The following is an 18,607-nucleotide window of genomic DNA, read 5'->3' on the forward strand; positions in this document are numbered from 1 at the left end:
CAAACGACAAGTAATAAAAGAGGAACGAAAGACATTAAAAACCAAGAAATCATATTACCAAAATAAGTTTTACAATCCTCTTGACTGGATAAAAATTCAGAAATTCATACAGGGGAAATGGTAATGAAATATCTCATTTTGTTTGTGTAATGACTCAGGTGTTAACTGGTCCAATACTGTACAAATATATATATATATATATATATATATTTAAAAAAAAAAAATTATAATTACAATTTAAAGAGGACATATTATGCTTTTTTAACATTTTCAACTTTCCTTAATGAGTAATGTTGCTGTTTAAGCATGAAAAAGGTCTGCAAAGTTATAAAGCACCAAGCCACTCCAAAGAGAATTGTTCTCTATATCAGTAAGCACTGTTTCTGAACTCCCTGAAACACCTTGATTGTATTCTTGAGTTTTCTTCCGATAACATACACATCACAATATGGTCTTGCTGAGTTGTGTGTTGAAACACACAGTAATGGTAAAGGGTGTGGCATTTCCGAAACACGCTCATAGAGGTTGACCAATCACAACACACAGTCCAGCCGACCAATTAGAGCACATCGCGTTTTTCTGAAGGAGTGAGTTCATAGAGACAAGAACTAAACAAAGCATTACAGACAGACTGGGAAGAGAGGTGCTGCAACAATGTAAAATATTTGAAAAATATATATATATTTTCTTTTTAACATTATAGCAAAAAAACCCATTCTACTAGACCCCAAAAACAAAATCAAGACTTTGAAAAAGGGCATATTAGGTTGTATTTAAGGTTTAGATTTGTTTTAGTTATGCAATGTGTATTTCAGTTGTTGTTGTTGTATGCAACTCTCAAAATAAATTGGGTTTAAAGACAAAATCTTGAGCACTATTTTAATATGTACAGTATATTTCTCAGCCCAAAGTTCTAAATTGTCCTAGGTCGCCCTTAATGGTAGACCCAGGAGTTACGCTTTGTTAGACCCTTAGACAATAAAGCTAAAGATTTTTCTCCTCAAAGTGGCATTTGGCAAAGCTTAGGTGATTATCCATGAATATGTTACTATTATGGATGGATGGTGACATGTTAATAAGACATGTGAGGCATAAGTTTGTTCTTACCTTTTGTTCTTTTGAGATTATGATGTGTAAACGGTAATATAGACCTCATATGTATTACTCATCAGTATTATGGCCTTAATTTTTCATAGTGATAGTCTTAAGAGCTCATTATCTGCTGAGTTATTAAATGACGGCTCCTGATATTTGTTTAGGTGTGAAGCTGTAAGCTAAGTCAAATGAATCAGCATGTGCTAAATAAGACTGAGAGGAGAGAGAGAGGGAAATTCATGATTAATGTCAGCATGCTTATATCATCTGGCACTACGGCATTTACTGTAACTTATGAAAGCAAGTTTAAGTCACTTCTTGCTCATGGTGAGATAAAAAGGGCGACCATATGGAGACAGACAGACAGATAGACACAAACACACACAGTGCCGTCCAGCTCTTCTATTCTGCAGTGACAGCATGTTCCATATGTGCTCCATTGTGAGTCCCAGCAGGCTGTTAAACAATCATGTACCCATAAGTGCAATCCCAGACATGTGAGATATTGGGTAATACTGTATATATTTTGTTGCATTCTCTCCTCTCCAATCTGCCTTGTATTAGGACTGCACGATTATGATGGCAATCACAATCAATTGTTTCTCTAAATATATTGCGATCAAGATTATTTTGATAAAAATAATTAACTTTAAAAATACTTATTTTGTAGGCATCAACTGCATGCCGTTTTTCTTTATGAAGCCCGCAACTGAAAAACAAGCTGAGAATTGTGTTCCTCAGTTTATTAATGTTTTAGTTATGGACTTGCACAAGTGCTCTCATTTAAAACTACACGGTTTACACTACACAGAATCACTTGTGACTGATGATTGCTTATTTGCATGCAGTCGAGACCTTGCAACAATCTGTCACAATTACCACCTAATGGTCATCGTCACTGTCACCGTCTCTGTCACTGTCATGTGTTAGTCCCTGGCCCAGTCCCAATTCGCATACTATCCGTCCTAAATAGTATTCGAAAATAGAATTAGTACGTCCCAAATCGTAGTATGTTGAAATGAGTGTTCCAAAGATAGCCGGATGGTCTACTATTTCCGGACAGAATCCGAAGTGCAGATCGATGCACACTCTAATGGCTAATATTGCCCACAACCCATCGCGCGTCGGACGAGGATTCGGTTAGAACTACAAACACGAGTGAAAAGTGTTAAAAAACTACAGACATGGAGGACGCGCGAGTCCGGCGGTTATGTAGAGAGGTTTAGATAAACGAAAATGTATTTATTCAACATTGTCTACGTTATATTGCATCTGCAGCAGCATTGTGAACTTTTGTAAAGATACGTTTAGTCATTACCTTTTAAATGCATCATTATATTCAAATTGCAAACACACAAGGAGAGTCTCCGCATGAAAGACCCACGACTGGCAGATGAGCGTGCTATCCGAAACAGTAGGAAATCAAATTAGATTGAATGAAGGATTTTAACTGTGACAAGATGATTGACAGGGAAGTTTACGATGACAGGATACGCAACAGATCTGTCTGTTAAAGATGACGTGATAGTATGTCCCAAAGCTTGCCTACTCTTTTGCTACACACTCAAAAGTATGTACTTTTTCTTCACAAAAAGAGTACATACTTTTAGGTCGTAGTATAAGTAGGTGAATTGGGACTGGGCCCCCGTCTGCACTACAGTTCCCAGCATCCTCCTTGGCTCAAACCTGCACCTCCTTCACCATTATCCGCACCTGCCAGCAATCATCATCACCACTCACCATCTTCAGCTTTTGTCCTCTTTATTCCTCTGTGTATTTAAGTTCCTCTCATGTCAGTGTTCAGTGTCGGTTATTGTTTTTGGTTAGTGCACATGTTTGTGCCTTGCACGCCGTTTCGTATTGTTGGCTTTTGTAAGTTCTTGTTATATCAACTTTGATATCTTCATTTTCGTCTTCAGTGGATTCCAATCGTTACAGAATAACCGACCCTAAAACGAAATATGGGTATTTCCCACACCCATCAAATTTCTACTGATCGGTGTACTGAAAGTATTCGGGCTCGGACTGGACAATCCCCTGCACCAACCAACTTCAGCGGTAAGACCAGAGTCATTCGCACGATATTTGGATCGTGTGCTTCTGTTGAGTGGATCAGCCTTCATTGTGGGTGAGGCTGAAGATGATATCTCCACTCAACCACCATCACCATCTGATCTTCACGTTATGCCTGATCTTCACGTCACGCCTGACCAGGCCTGATCTTCACGTCACGGCTGAGCAGCCTGATCTTCACGTCACGGCTGAGCAGCCTGATCTTCACGTCACGCCGGACCAGCCTGATCTTCACGTCACGTCGGACCAGCCTGATCTTTACGTCACGTCGGACCAGCCTGATCTTCACGTCACGCCTGACCAGCCTGATCTTCACGTCACGCCTGACCAGCCTGATCTTCACGTAACGCCGGACCAGCCTGATCTTCACGTCACGTCGGACCAGCCTGATCTTTACGTCACGTCGGACCAGCCTGATCATCACGTCACGCCTGACCAGCCTGATCTTCACGTCACGCCGGACCAGCCTGATCTTCACGTCATGTCGGACCAGCCTGATCTTCACGTCATGCCTGACCAGCCTGATATTTACGTCAAGCCTCCTGTCTTCGTCCCGCCGAGACTGCTCGTCCAAATTCTCGTCCCACCGAGACTGCCCGTCCTGAGTCTCATCCTACTGAGACCACCCGTCCAGAATCTCGTCCCTTCGGGATCGTCCCTCATGAATCCTCCGTTACTATCCTCGTCAAAGGTCCGGAGGAAAGTAACTTGATTGACCTTGACACCGAGCCTGAGATTCTTCACTTCATGTCTACCGAGCTTGAGTGGCTTCACGTCATGTCTATGGAGCCTGAGCTGCTTCACATCAATCCTACCAAGTCACACAAAAATGTCTCATGACACCTTTGGCAAAGGAAGCTACGCAACATGTAGGAATAACAGCAATATCGAATGAGTTAGAAGTAATGAGGTCATTTATCAAGATAAGGCAGAGTTGACTGGTACAGTATACCATGCTAAATAATTAAAGGTTAAGTGCCAAAATATTCATGTCCATTGTATATTTTTCCATTTTTTTCTTATAAATGAGAGAAGTTTTGTGTTTTTAAGCAGTTGTCACATGTTGTTTTTAAAAAATAGTATTGAATTGAGACCCCTAGTCAACTAGTTGATATAGAACACTTTATTTTAAGGTGACATTGTTAGAGTGTAATTATACAAATAAGTAATAATATGAATTAACTACATGTAATTAGTGTAGGGTTAAGATTAAAGTTAGGGTTTAGGGTTCATTACTTGTAATTATGCATGATCTACTGTTATTACTAGTAAGTATTAGGAGTTTCATTTAGAGTCAACATTTATGTGATTTAAAATCGAGTCGACTAGTGGCTGATGACATCATTAATGAACAAATAAGCCTAGACTTTGAGCTGAGACTCTATGGCATTTATTTGTCATTTTAACTGTTGGAAACAGAGGGCAAAAGTGGACTTCCTGTTGCTCCCTCTATAGGCCATGAATGATCAGTGACTAGTTGACGTCGAGCTTAAAGTGTCATGGCAGACCATTAAAATCGACTAGTCGACTGGTCTGTGCAACCCCTAGTAAGTGTATGTTACATGTGTAACTATGTAACCTTAAAATAAACTGTAACCGAAAATCTTTTATTCAGCAAGGTTGCATTAAATTGATCAAACATGAATGTTATAAAAAACTGTTTTTGATCTTTCTATTAATCAAATAATTATATAATAAAATCATGGTTTTCAGGGTTTCCAGAAAAATTCTAAGCAGCACAGTTTTCAGTAGGGGTAATGATAAGACATGTTTATTAAGCAGCAACACATATTAGAATGATTTCTGAAGAGTCATGTGACAGAAATAAATCATATTTTGGGTTGGAGGAAGAGGTGTTTGTTTCAGATGAGGAAGTTGAGGTTTCTATTATTTCAATAATTTGCATTAGCATTTTTGGCATCACCCAAATACCAGTAACCAACAATAATCATTTCTGGATTAAAGTGAAGTAGAGAGGCGTGTTAAGATCAAATATTGGCAGGAAGCATTAGTGTATGTGTGTGCGATTGACTTGAGGACGTTGTGTAAGAAGCTCAGAGAGAAGTGTGTGAAGAGTGTTTCAAATGTCTTTCTCATACAGGGTCTTTATTTAAAGCTGGCAGGCTTTGCGAGCCACACATCAAAGATGCACTTGTTGAGAGAGAGACTGATTAACACAACTGATGCAGAGAGCCAGACCACAGCAAAACTATTCAATAGCTGGATTGAACTGGACACACACAAGACTTTCTCACTCTCCACCACAAAGACTTACAACCACACAATCTCTTCATAGAGAAGCTTTGTCAGCAAAGTCCAGAAATAGGGAATTGCTTAGATGTAGTGATACAACGAAAAACTAATTCTTGACTGAAACCAAAAATTCATGACACATTTGGGGTGACAATTTAAACCAGAAAATATTAAAGTTATAGCGGAGGATCTTTCCGAATTTTAGAGAAGACCCACCCTCTCCAATTTTTTTTAAAAATGCACATGCGCCTATTAAACGTGTTGAGTGACCGAGGACTCAAGCCATGATATGCAATGGAGAAGTAGCTTGTTGCATTTGTAAAATAAATACTATGGTGAACACATTGTAATTATCGAAAATGAACACACAGGGTTTTAGAATATTTCAGCATGATACAATTTACCATTTGGTCATAAGGCTACTTTAGACAAATTGAGATGTTTACCGTGTCTACGCGGTGCATGACTTGTGCCAGAGCTAGCATCGCTAATCATAGCTTACATTAACTTTTACTAGCAGTGATTTTAAATGAATTTCTCAATATAGCATGACAAACTTTACCTGTCTAGTAGAATCTTCGCGACTGCGGCATCAATGGGAAGCACAACCTGTGCTTTTAGCGCACGCCAGCGTGTGAAATATTCACCCAAAATCACTCTGGTCTTGTTTATATATTCTGCGGCCTTTCTCTTCTTATCATACACTTCGTATACATTTTTTCTCTTTCGACCCTCAGCCATTTTCAAAGGAATGGCTGAAACCGTAACTCATCACACATAATACACCTGAAAGTGCGCATGCGGAGAAGGGACGAGCACGTACGACGGCCTTACGTAAACATATCACCAGAATGATTGACACTTAGGTGGACCAATAGTATAGGCTACCCACCCGGAAAAAGAAAATCCTCCGCTATACCTTTAAATAAATCTTTGGTTGCGCTTATTTTAAGGTGACGTAGTTACATTTTACTTACTCAAATAAGCACAGAGTGATATTAATTAAATACATGTACTTATTATAGAGTTACGTTTGGGTTTGGTTTAGGGTTAGTTACTTGTTATAATGCATAATTTACTGTTATTACTATGGTAAGTACATGTAGTAATGTGTAACTTTGTCACCTTAAAATAAAGTGTTACCAAATATTTTAGCTTAGACTTCTGTTTTCTCAGGTTCTTCCTTCAGGCATCATTACTACCATAACATCTATGCTCCAACATTAAAAAAACTGGATAATACATTTGTTAAATATTGCACAACTGTAAGTAAATTATTGACATTTGGCTAATCTAAGAACATTTGTAGCCTATAAATTGCACAAAATATATATATATAGGAAGGGAATTAATACTTTTATTAAGCAAGGGCATATTAAATTGATAAAAAGTGATAAAGACTTTTAAATTGTTAAAAAAAAAATATTACAAATAAATGCTGTTCTTTTGAACTTTTTGTTCGTCAAAGAAAAATGGATCAGTTTCTACAAATATTTTAAAATTATGTTAAGAATGTTTCTTGAGCAGCAAATCAGCATATTAGAATGATTTCTGAAGGATCATGGGACACTGAAGAAAATTCAGCTTTGCCATCACAGAAATTACATTTTAAAATGTATTAAAATAGAAAACATATATTTTAAATTGTAATCATATTTCATAAAATGTTTTGTTTTTACTGTATTTTTGATCAAATAAATGCAGTCTTGGTAAGCATAAGGGACTTAATTATTATTATTTTTCAAATCTTTCATACAAACTCAAATCTCAAATCATACAAACCTTTCAATGACAAAGGACATACGTATATTTTCCATTCTAAAGGAAATGTGGCAGTTTCTTCAGCAACAGAAGATTCTCTTTTCACATGTGGCATTTCATGTGGAATAACCTTTAATTATTTTGATCAATCAACTAAATAAAATTAATAGAAAATCAGAATAGTAGTTTGTTGCAGCCCTAAATCTTTGTAAGCATAAGGGACTTAATCTAGTTTTAAATATACTTATTTTGAAGTGTTGGTGGTTAATGTAAAAATATATAATGTAAACGATAAATCAAGTTTGAGAATTCTGCTGGCAACTGTATACAGGCCACCAGGGCACCATAAAGATTTTATCAAAGAATTTGCTGACTTTCTATCAGAATCAGTATTGACTGCAGATAAAGTCCTAATTGTTGTTGATTTTAATATACATGTAGATAATGAAAAAGATGCAATGGGATTGGCATTTAAAGACATTCTTAACTCTATTGGAGTTAGACAACACGTGTCAGGACCTACTCATTGTCGTAATCATACTCTAGATCTAATATTATCACATGGAATCAATGTTGATGCTGTTGAAATTCTGCAGCAGAGCGACGACATCTCAGATCATTATCTAGTCTCATGTAAATTGCATTTAGCCAAGGCTGCAAAGCCAACTCCGTGTTACAAGTATGTTAGACCTATCACTTCTGCCACTAAAGATTGCTTTATCAATAATCTTCCTAATCAGTTTCATCATCTCAGCATCCCAGATAGCTTAGAAGAACTTGATATTGCAACAGAAACTTTTAACTCTCTCCTTTCCAGCACTTTAGACACAGTTGCTCTGTTGCGCTTAAAGAAGATTAAAGAAAATAGTCCAACGCCGTGGTTCAACGAGCACACCCGGGCCCTTAAAGAGCATATTGCAGGTAAAAAAAAAATCTAAATTAATATATAACCTTGTATGAAAATACCATATGAAAAGTTAATGCTGGATATAAAATGTTTTAAAACGACATAAGGGCACTAATTTAGTAGATAAAGTGAGTGTTTCTTGGACTGCGCGTAAAAACGGCTTTTTTTCAACATCACGTAATTTTATGTCACGACAGGAAGCCTCAGCTCAGTGCAGACTGCAGAGTAGGCTGGTATTAAGTAAGAGCTATCGTGAGTCAGTGTGGTTTCTGTAGTTTTTGTATTTTAATTTATCATCATCATGGTAAATTATTGTGTTTGTGGAGGTTGCAAAAACTCCGGCCCGTCAGGACATTGAGTCCACAGGTTTCCATAACAAGAAAAAGGGCGGTGCTATATATCTTTCGTGCCTGGTGGGGGTTGTGCAGGTGAAGAGACGGGATTTCTCTTCCGCATCCGCTTCGAAAAACGCGGTCGTGTGTAGCATTCACTTCAGATCGTAGGATTATTATCCCGGCGATATGATGGAGTTTAACATGGGATGCCGAAGCAAGAATATTGATCGTCTTATACTGTACCAATGGCATCAAATAGTGTGATATAGGTAGTCATACCCTTAATAGAGGCAACTTATAATTGAAAATGAAAATTACTAGGTTGTTTAAATATTCAAATCTTTAATTTTCTGTTTATGTTATAACCCAGGTGAAAAATATGTGTTAAAATGTACTTGAGTATGTTTTTAGTACAATACAAACATACTCAAGTATAGTTTTTATACATTTAATAGTATTTACCCTAAACATACTCATGTCTGCTGGCCTGATGTACGATGGTAACAATCTGTACAATATTGTGAGCACAGTGTACATCGTTAGCGAACGTGTATATCTAAGTTATAAGCTAACACTGGTCTCTCAAAAAGACACCTCTCCTGTTCTCCACTGGTTCTCCTCACACCACAACTCAATTTGTCTCTGACCGTTCTGTCTAACATTAATCCTGGCCGGTCCCTGCTCTCTTGGCAGCATAGCAGGCTCATAATTGTACGGCTGTGGTCCGTCATACGAGTAAGTATTTCCTCAGCGTCCGAAATGTCATTGCGATCAATTGTTTTCCTGTTGTCTGAATCGACCGCTCTCCCGCCCGTTACGTCACGCCCGCCACGCCTATTTTCAGACGCGGAAGTAACAATTTCTCACAAAAACGTCTCCAGAAGCTTCTGTAGCGTATTTATAAGTATATTTTAAAGAAAATATAGTTCCTACATTATTTTTCTATACATTGACTCGTTGGGTCCTCTAACCTGCAATATGCCCTTTAAGAGAGCAGCCAGAAAAATGGAGCGCAACTGGAAGAAAACAAAACTAGAGGTATTTCGGATTTCATGGAAGGAGAGCTCGATTGCTTACAGAGAGGCTTTAAAAGCTGCTAGATCTGCTTATTTTTCAACCCTATTAGAAGAAAATAAACATAATCCTAGGTATTTATTTGAAAAAGGGACTACACTAACGAAAAAGAAAGCTTCAAGCCCAGAAGTTTCCAAGAAACACAGCAGTAATGACTTTATGAACTACTTCACTTATAAGATTGATAATATTAGGGACAAAATTATAACAATGCAACCGTCTACTACAGCATCGCATCAGGGAGTGCATTATAGTCTCCCTGAGGTAAAATTTGATTCATTCGTTGCCATAGGAGAGGAAGAATTTTGCAAACTGTAAAATGTATGTTAGACCCTATACCGACTAAACTTTTGAAAGAGATGCTTCCAGAAGTCATAGATCCTCTTCTTTACATCATTAATTCGTCTTTGTCTCTAGGATACGTACCAAAAACCTTTAAGCTGGCTATGATTAAACCACTTGTTAAAAAAACGCAACTTGATCCTACAGAATTAGTCAATTACAGGCCGATCTCAAATCTACCTTTTCTATCAAAGATATTAGAAAAAGCAGTATCCTCACAACTGTGTTCCTTTGTTGAAGGAAATGATATCTGCGGGGATTTCCAGTCAGGATTTAGACCGCACCATAGCACTGAGACAACTCTCATTAGAGTCACAAATGATTTGCTCTTATCATCCGATTGTGGTTGCATCTCTCTATTAGTGTTACTTGATCTTAGTGCTGCATTTGACACCATTGACCACAACATTCTCTTAAATAGACTAAAAAACTATGTTGGCATTAGTGGAATAGTATTAGCATGGTTTAAATCATATTTATCTGACCGCTATCAGTTTGTAGCAGTAGATGAAGAGATGTCTTATCGATCACAAGTTCATTATGGCGTACCACAAGGCTCAGTTCTCGGACCGCTGCTTTTCACTCTGTACATGCTACCTTTAGGAGATATCATTAGGAAACATGGAATTAGCTTTCACTGTTATGCTGATGATACTCAGCTCTATATTTCTTCCAAACCTAACGAAACTCACCAATTCACAAAATTATCGGAATACATAGTTGATATAAAAAATTGGATGACTAGTAATTTCCTACTACTAAATTCTGAAAAAACAGAGATTCTAATTATTGGACAAAAAACTTCCACACGTAATAACATAGAATACTGTTTAAAACTTGATGGATGCTCTGTTAAGTCTTCGTCGTCCTGTGCTCTTTGATACCAATCTTTCATTTGAAAGTCACCTGTCTAGTGTCTGTAAATTACGTCATATGCTCTCATTGACAAATGCGGAACAACTAGTTCATGCGTTCATGACATCAAGGCTAGATTATTGTAATGCTCTACTAGGTGGTTGCCCTGCACGCTTAATAAACAAACTACAGCTAGTTCAAAACGCAGCCGCTAGAGTTCTTACCAGAACCAGGAAGTACGACCATATTAGCCCGGTTCTCTCAACACTGCATTGGCTCCCTATTAAACATCGTATACATTTGAAAATATTGCTGATTACTTACAAAGCACTAAATGGTTTAGCTCCCCAGTATTTGAGCGAGCTCTTAACGCATTATAGTCCTTCACGTCTATTGCGATCTCAAAGTTCTGGCCAGTTGATAATACCTAGAATATCTAAATCGACTGCTGGCAGTAGATCCTTTTCCTATTTAGCACCAAAACTTTGGAACAATCTTCCTAACATTGTCCGGGAAGCAGACACAGTCTGTCAGTTCAAAGCTAGACTAAAAACACATCTCGTTGACCTAGCATTCACATAACACTCTATAGACTTCTATAATTCAATATTAGGCTGCTTAGCATAGGTCAGCCGGAACTGGGAACACTTCCCTTAAATCCTGATGTACTCGTTACATCATAAGAAGAATGCCATCTACGCTAATTTTAGTGTCTTTGTTTATCCCAAGGTTTTCCTGCAGCCTGCCGGATCCAGGCCGTTTTCAGATCTGACGAAGGACTTTCGCCTGGACCCGATGACAATGCAGTGCTGAAGTGCCAACTAGCCTCTCCCTATGGAGGATCCCTATACCACTCTACAGATAAAGCGTTGTGGAATTTTTGGTTCACGTACCTACCCGAAGTGATAAGATAAAATAAAATTCTGCATCAAAATTTATAGACAAGACAAGTAGTTTGTTTAGGCATGGTTTGTAAGGAATTACAAACCTGCGCACATATATTCAAACGCACATAACTATAGAATCAATTCTTAATGCGCATGTGAACACCATCAGCGTCTATCACAGGTTCGCGTTTAAAGTCTGTTTAGAGAGAACGGTGTCGTCTTAGCGGCCCCTAATTTAATAACAAACTATCATTTAGATGGAAGTGAATCAATCAAAACTAACTTTAGCTGGAAAAAACATTTTTCAAGAACCACTATAAAACTAAACCAATCTCTGTTACCTTAAATTATATTATCTCTGTAAAGCTGCTTTGAAACAATCTACATTGTTAGAAGCACTATATAAATGAGGATGACTTGACTTGACTAAATGTTTTTCGCTACACTAATTTCCCAGACAAAATCTACAGCATCTCTCTAAACAAAAGCACCGAATGTGCTAATTTAGTACTTGCTTCCTCTAATAAAACCCAGCAAAAACAAGAACAAGCTCCTGAATGTGAGCTCGTATCAGCATGAGGCACAGGCGTCAACAGGAAGTGTGAGCTGTTCGATTATTCATTGTTATTAATTTTTGCTGAACTGATACTGCTGATATCAATCACAGCATTAAGTAAAACTGCACAAGCAAACTACTTCCATTCCAAACCCGAAAATGAACTCGAGTTCATCAAGGTGAATTACTTTTGAATTCTTCTCCAAGTGCTGTTAAAAGTCCACCACATATACACCACCATAAACCTCTGCTGAAGAGCCAAAACAGCCCCAACTGTGTTTTTCCTCCGATATCATGTTTCCCATTAAAGTTTTGTGGTGTTGGGAATCCACACAAACCGCCCCGAGGTAAACTGTGAAGCCCGCGGATGAATTCAAATGATCCTGACAGGACAGCCAGAGGTCCTGGAAGTTAAACTGCAGTGGGCAGAAGTTCTGACCCAGAAGGTTTAACAACACAAACCACACGCACAAATGAGTGTACTTGTATTAGTAGCTTTTTGAAAAACCAACCATGGTATTTTTTTATGATTCAGATTAATGACACTAAAATAAACAGTGTGACTTTCAGTTACTAAAAACTAGAGTCGCATAAAAACAACGAAAATACAACAACTGAAATACACATTGCATGACTAAAACAAATCTAAACCTTAAAGGTGACCGATTATGCCCTTTATTTGTGCTTTAATGTTCAAAAACCACATTATTTTTTAAATATTTTACATTGTTGCAGCATCTCTCTTCCCAGTCTGGCTGTAACGCTGTGTGATTGGTCAACCACTTTGAGTGTGTTTGGGAAATCAACCCCTTCCCATTACCGCGAGCTTCACACTAGTAATAAAACTCAACCAGGCCTCACCCCATTTTTTAGCATGATTTGAGCGGAAATTATTTAAATGAGGAATATTATGATGTGTATTTTACCGGAAGAAACAGTGACACTGATATAGAGAATAACTCTCTTTTGAGTGACTTTGTAACTTTGCAGATTTTTTTATGCCCAAACAGCAACATTAAACTTTATAGAAAGTTAAAAATGTATAAAGCATAATAGGACCCCTTTAAAATATTACACATATACTTTTTGAGGATGTGTACTTCCCATAAACAATTTCCATATGTCAATTTTATGTCACCTAAAACCAGTTACTGCGCACTTAGTGCAACACCACATTAATTCCTATCATTTTCATTTCCACATCGTAACATGTCCTTATCTGCCTTACACTGGTGTCATGTTTTTAAGGTTCAGTTTTGTCAGTACACTGTTCTTTAAGCACACTCACCCTCAAGACGTATGCCCTCCCTCTGAACAGTGTAACTCAGCACAGCAAAAGGGGCCACGGGTGACTTGGCAATGATAATCTAAAACAAGAAACAAGAAGAGATGTAGAAGTGTAAGAGAAGGGCTCAATGTCACTTCATGGCCCCGGTATAAATACATTTACATTTACATTTACATTTAGTCATTTAGCAGACGCTTTTATCCAAAGCGACTTACATTTGAGGATTAAACCAAGCGAGTCATCGTGGAGAGGCAAAAACAACGCAAGAAGTGCTCAGAATACAAAGTTCAAACATTGCTCAGAGTAGCATAAACCAGACAAGCGGAGATTTCAAGAGACAGGTTTTTTTTTTTTTTATGTTAAGTGCTCACGGAAGAGATGAGTTTTCAGTTGTCTTTTGAATGCTGTCAGGGATTCTGCATTACGGACGAGGGTTGGTAGGTCATTCCACCAGCATGGAACCGTGAATGAGATTCCATGTACAAGGCCAATACAAGGCCAAAGTGTAATCGCTAATAATTAGGGCTGAAAATTGACTTAATCAGAATTACTTTGATTAATATATGCATTTAATGAATTATGTCATGACAACTATCGCAAGATATGGCAGTGAAAATGTATTTGGTCTTGGCGGAATAGATCTGATACGCTGCTGCTGCTGCTACTGCCAATACATTCACATACACACTGCTGTGACCATGTAAGACATGCTGCTTCTGCACATGTAACATACATGAATTAAGCCATTAGCAGATCTATACAGGTGGAGCTGGGGAAGGTGGAGGGTTTCTGAAAGCGTGCTGCAGACTCCTAACAGCAACACTACCTGTGTTTGTTTGAATGTTGAGCTGCAGCTCATTGGCCGCTGATGCAACAGCAACCAATCAGCTGTGCTATGTTGATAATGAAATGATTGCTACAAAATGAGTTAAAGACCTACAGTATCAGCCTGCACCATCTAGTGTCATGCCAGAACTAAGTAATTACTAATTACAATTATTATTTTAATAATTACACACAATTTTTCAAAAGTTTTGGGTCAGTCATTTGTTTCATATTTTTGAAATCTCTTATGTTCACCAAAGTGGTTTGTTTATGCTGCAAATGTTTATTTAATCAAAAATACTGTCAATTATATTTCTATTTTAAGTAGGGATCCACTTAAAGTTCAGAAAATGGCATTTTTTGGATTTGGGCCGAAAGAGAAAAAAGGCTGAAAATATATGCGGCCAGGTTTTACTCTGGCGCAACATTTTTTGTAACTTTGCGAGATGCACACATGAGATAAACTCGAAGCGACACTGGCTGAGCAGTTACACCTGTACCAGCTCCCAGTTTGCTCTGCGTAATGTTCCGCTCCATGCGTTTGCGCTCTCTGCTCAGTCGCTGACAGCCTAAGCAAACGCTCCACTTATGTACCGCTCACGCTCACCAGAAAAACAAAGTCTGTTCAAATAATGTCCCGATATAAAATGTCTGTGTACTAAGAGTAGTCTTGTTTCTGTTTGCAATAGCCCTATACTGTGCTGTAACTTGGTGTGGTAAAGCCGGGCTGGGCAATGCTGGTAAAATGACGCTTCCCTCTCGTTCCCTGATCCGCTCTCTGCCATCTGCTCACATGCTCTGACAATAATAGTTTTCTAGGATTATACTTTATTTTGATAATTGGTCAAAAATTTTATCTGTTTAACCTAATTATGTTGCATAGAACTGAATGAAGAATAATATATTGATATTTAATATTTTAATATATTTTCTAACCAATTTTGGTGTGTTAAAATCAGATTCAATAAAATTAATGAATTTAATTAAAAAGTCTATTATTAATTCAATTAAACAAAAAAATTATTGTACAATAAATAATTATTAAAAAAGGTCATTTTTCGGCTTCGTTTTTCGGCCAGTGCATATAGAATTTTCGGTTTCAGTTTCGGCCCAGAATTTTCGTTTCAGCGCATCCCTAATTTTAAGATATATTTTAATATATTTTAAAATGTAATTTATTCATGTGAATGTAAAGCTGAATTTTCAGCATCATTAATCCTGTCTGCAGTGTCACATGATCCTTCAGAAATCATTCTAATATGATGATTTGCTGCTCAAGAAATGTATTATTATTATCATATGTTGAAAACAATTGTGCTGCTTAACATTTCTGAATTCACTGATGAGCAGAAAGCTCAAAAGAACAACATTTATTTTGGAAAATGTATCATCAACACTTATGGGGGAAAAAAAACATTAAAAGGCATTACATTATTATTGTGGTACTCATTTTTAAGTGAATCACTGAATTAAAAAATGGCTTTAGAAGATGAAGTATTGTTTATTTTGTTTATATTATATTATTTTATATCTTTACTCCACAGCAAAAACAAAAAAAAGGACATCAGAAAATAAAGCACTTTTTTGTTTGTTTTTACAAAATGTATCAGACTAAATTAATAACCCTACTTGCACTTCATTATTTAACATGTCTGAACTCCTTCCCCTTATGCAACAAAAAGGGCATATATCTGGCTGCTACGTCAATGGGCATAAAAGCAAGCATAAAATCCTGGAAAACAGCCTGTAGGGAAGCAGCAGCGTTGGGTTACCAGACTCAGCAGTGTCTGCCGGCAACCTGCGTCAAAGCCTATTAGAGATTCTGGTGAATCTACATTACTCCTTTTGTCATCAGCCTCTAATATTGAAACCCTGCACTAGGGGTGCGCCTTGTTCAAAATGAGATACCTTAGTGAAAACTACTCAACAAAACTCAAAAGAGGAAACAGGCGCGAGGTGAAGGGTGAAACTGTCTGGTAACTGTTGCGCAAAAACACTCATCGGAAATGAATCAGACCCCTCAAACCAAAGTAAACAAATGAAGCTTTTGTGCCTTCTGCTAAATATGACTGCTTTATAACTTGTGTACTCATGAAATGAAAGGCATTTCCGTCTCAAGTCAACCGTCCACAGACGGAAAGATTTGCTCTAGGCTTATTTGTGTAAAAATAAACTGGAGCATTTCCTTAGTTTCGCCTTTGCAGGGATATCTTGTTACTTGTGGTTAAGAATGAGTTAGTTTTTACAAACCTGCTGCCAGTTGCTTTGTGTGAATGCGATTCCTCACTGATGCACCGTAACACACAGAACCAAAGCTTTTCAGCCACCCAAACCAGCCCAGATCCCCCTCACTTTAACCCAAACGCACATCTTTCACATATGAAGTAGAATGACTTTACCTCTAATGGATAACATCCACAGTAAATGGTGGAAAAGCAGGGAGTTTCTGAGGTTTTTTTTTTTTCACTGAAGTGGCACTGCCAGAGCTACTGAACCGCACAAAAGAGCCAGGCACCATTGCCTTCCTTGTGTACCAGCAGTTTTGGACCCCTGGCTCTCTATCAGTGTGCCTTTCTTTAGGTGGGAGCTCAGTCGGAAAAGAGAAAAACAAAGTCTGCAGGGCTCTAAGGGTGTACAGGCAATGAGGTATGCCATTATTTGACAGGACGAAAACAAGTAGGGTAGACCGAGACAATGAAAGGGCTGGTGTTTTCTTTATTTTAATCTTGTCTTAAAGATGAAATCGCGGTTTTATTTTCTTTTGTTGATGTATTTCATGTTGAAGCAGGAAGTTTAGGGGGACAAATTGAAGATAGTGTCTTCTTTAAAAATAAATTTCTGAATCATGATTTGCTACTTACAGATGGCCCACTTTTTAAGTTGCATTGGTTGTGGAAGTCTCTTTCCATTTATTTTTTGAACCAGCTATGAGTGAATCGCAATATCAAAAACTTTTATTTAAAGAAAAAAGTATTTGAAAATCGGATGAAAAGACAAAGGCTCAAGACTTTTATTGATTTCAATGAGGTAAAGAGCAGCAATCCCATGAAGCATTGCGAATTACAATCAAATTAAAAATATATAAAATGATTAATTTAAGGAAACAACATATTTTAAGTTTATTGCAAAATATGCGCACATGTATACAAATATTTTGAGCGCATAGGGAGACAATTACATAATTTGCAGAGCTTCATAAGAGTGGGTGGTCCATACAGAGCTGTTTTGGCATGATTTGAATGCCGTGACTCTGATTGGTGGAATTTTCTGTACAGCATCATGGGTGATGTGTTTTTTTACTACAAATTCTGCTGTTAAACATGATTATTTAAAAAAACAAGTTATAATAAAGTGAACGGATGGCAACGTCGTAGCTCACAAAAGGTGTGTCTTTTAAAGGTTTATACGTTTTTGTTAAAAATAAATTTCCCTATCAACAGAAACAGAAAATGAACAGAATGTTAATTTCCGGAACTCAACTGTTACACTCTATTAGGGGAGGGACATTATCATTCTAGAGAGAATCTAATTGGACTAAAAAACAGTGTGGTTCAAAATTATGTCATCAGTAACTTTGGTCCATTTTCCCAAGAGAATAACTGTATATTTTTAATGTGTATATCTACTAAATATTTCGGTCACTTGATTAGGTGTCTTTTGAATTTGTTCGTTATGGCAAACAAAATTTTGCTAATTCCCACAGAGTAAAAGGGCGTTTACCTGTCTACGTTCTGTGTCTTCATACTGGACAATGAGGCGTGTGTTAACACAGTGACTCCATGTGTTTCCCAGCGCTGCTGTCACAAACCCAGACTCCTCCTCAGTAGACACTGATGGGCCAAAAAAACAAAACAGATTTCATACAGTCAGGGTTCAAACTTTACATTTGTCAAGTGCCAAATTAGAGTAAAAATTGGCTTTGGTCAGTATATAAAACTGTAGTTTGCCAACAGTTAACAAGTTGCTTTATTAGAACTGTAAGATGTAAGATGATCCACAACGGTTCAAAAGTAAGAGTTGTAAGATAGTTTAAACCAAATTGTAACAATGATCACCTGAATCGCTCTTAAATGATGATTCAGATTGAAAAGACATTCTTTATGACATGTTTTTTTTTTTTTTTGAGTCAGATACAATTTTTATCGAACAAGAAAACATGTGCATAAACTGGCTGTTTTCAACCAAAGTTGCACATTTAATTAATGTCATCATTCAGGTGAATTAGCTATATTATGTTCAAACGTTTGAGGTAAGATTTTTTCATCTTTTTGAAAGAAGACTTTTACGCTCACCAAGGCTGCATTTATTTGATCAAAAATATAGTAAAAACAGTAGTACTGTTTATAAAAAAAAAAA

The 18,607-nt window shown here is 37.3% G+C and overlaps 1 protein-coding gene across 6 annotated transcripts in view; it reads right to left on the bottom strand.

The window, feature by feature from the left end:
* rad51b (RAD51 paralog B) overlaps nucleotides 1-18,607 on the bottom strand; it is a 60,193-nt gene that overhangs the window by 16,625 nt on the left and 24,961 nt on the right. For 3 of the 6 annotated variants that reach the window (XR_013200041.1, XM_077221014.1, XM_077221013.1), the window contains exons 8-9: nucleotides 17,972-18,081; nucleotides 13,427-13,505 (exon numbers count right to left, since the gene is read on the bottom strand). The exons of 1 other annotated variant lie outside the window; for it this stretch is intronic. Coding sequence is in view for 3 of the 5 variants with exons in the window: in XM_077221014.1 (XP_077077129.1) it covers nucleotides 13,427-13,505; nucleotides 17,972-18,081 (189 nt within the window). In the remaining 2 variants the exon portion in view is untranslated. The remainder of the gene's footprint in view (nucleotides 1-13,426; nucleotides 13,506-17,971; nucleotides 18,082-18,607) is intronic. 2 more of the 6 variants (XR_013200042.1, XM_077221015.1) reach the window with 1 other exon arrangement.

The sequence above is a fragment of the Siphateles boraxobius genome, unplaced genomic scaffold, assembly GCF_051911475.1.
Source record: "Siphateles boraxobius isolate OS27281-9 unplaced genomic scaffold, OSU_SipBor_1 8, whole genome shotgun sequence".
Lineage (NCBI taxonomy): Eukaryota > Metazoa > Chordata > Actinopteri > Cypriniformes > Leuciscidae > Siphateles > Siphateles boraxobius.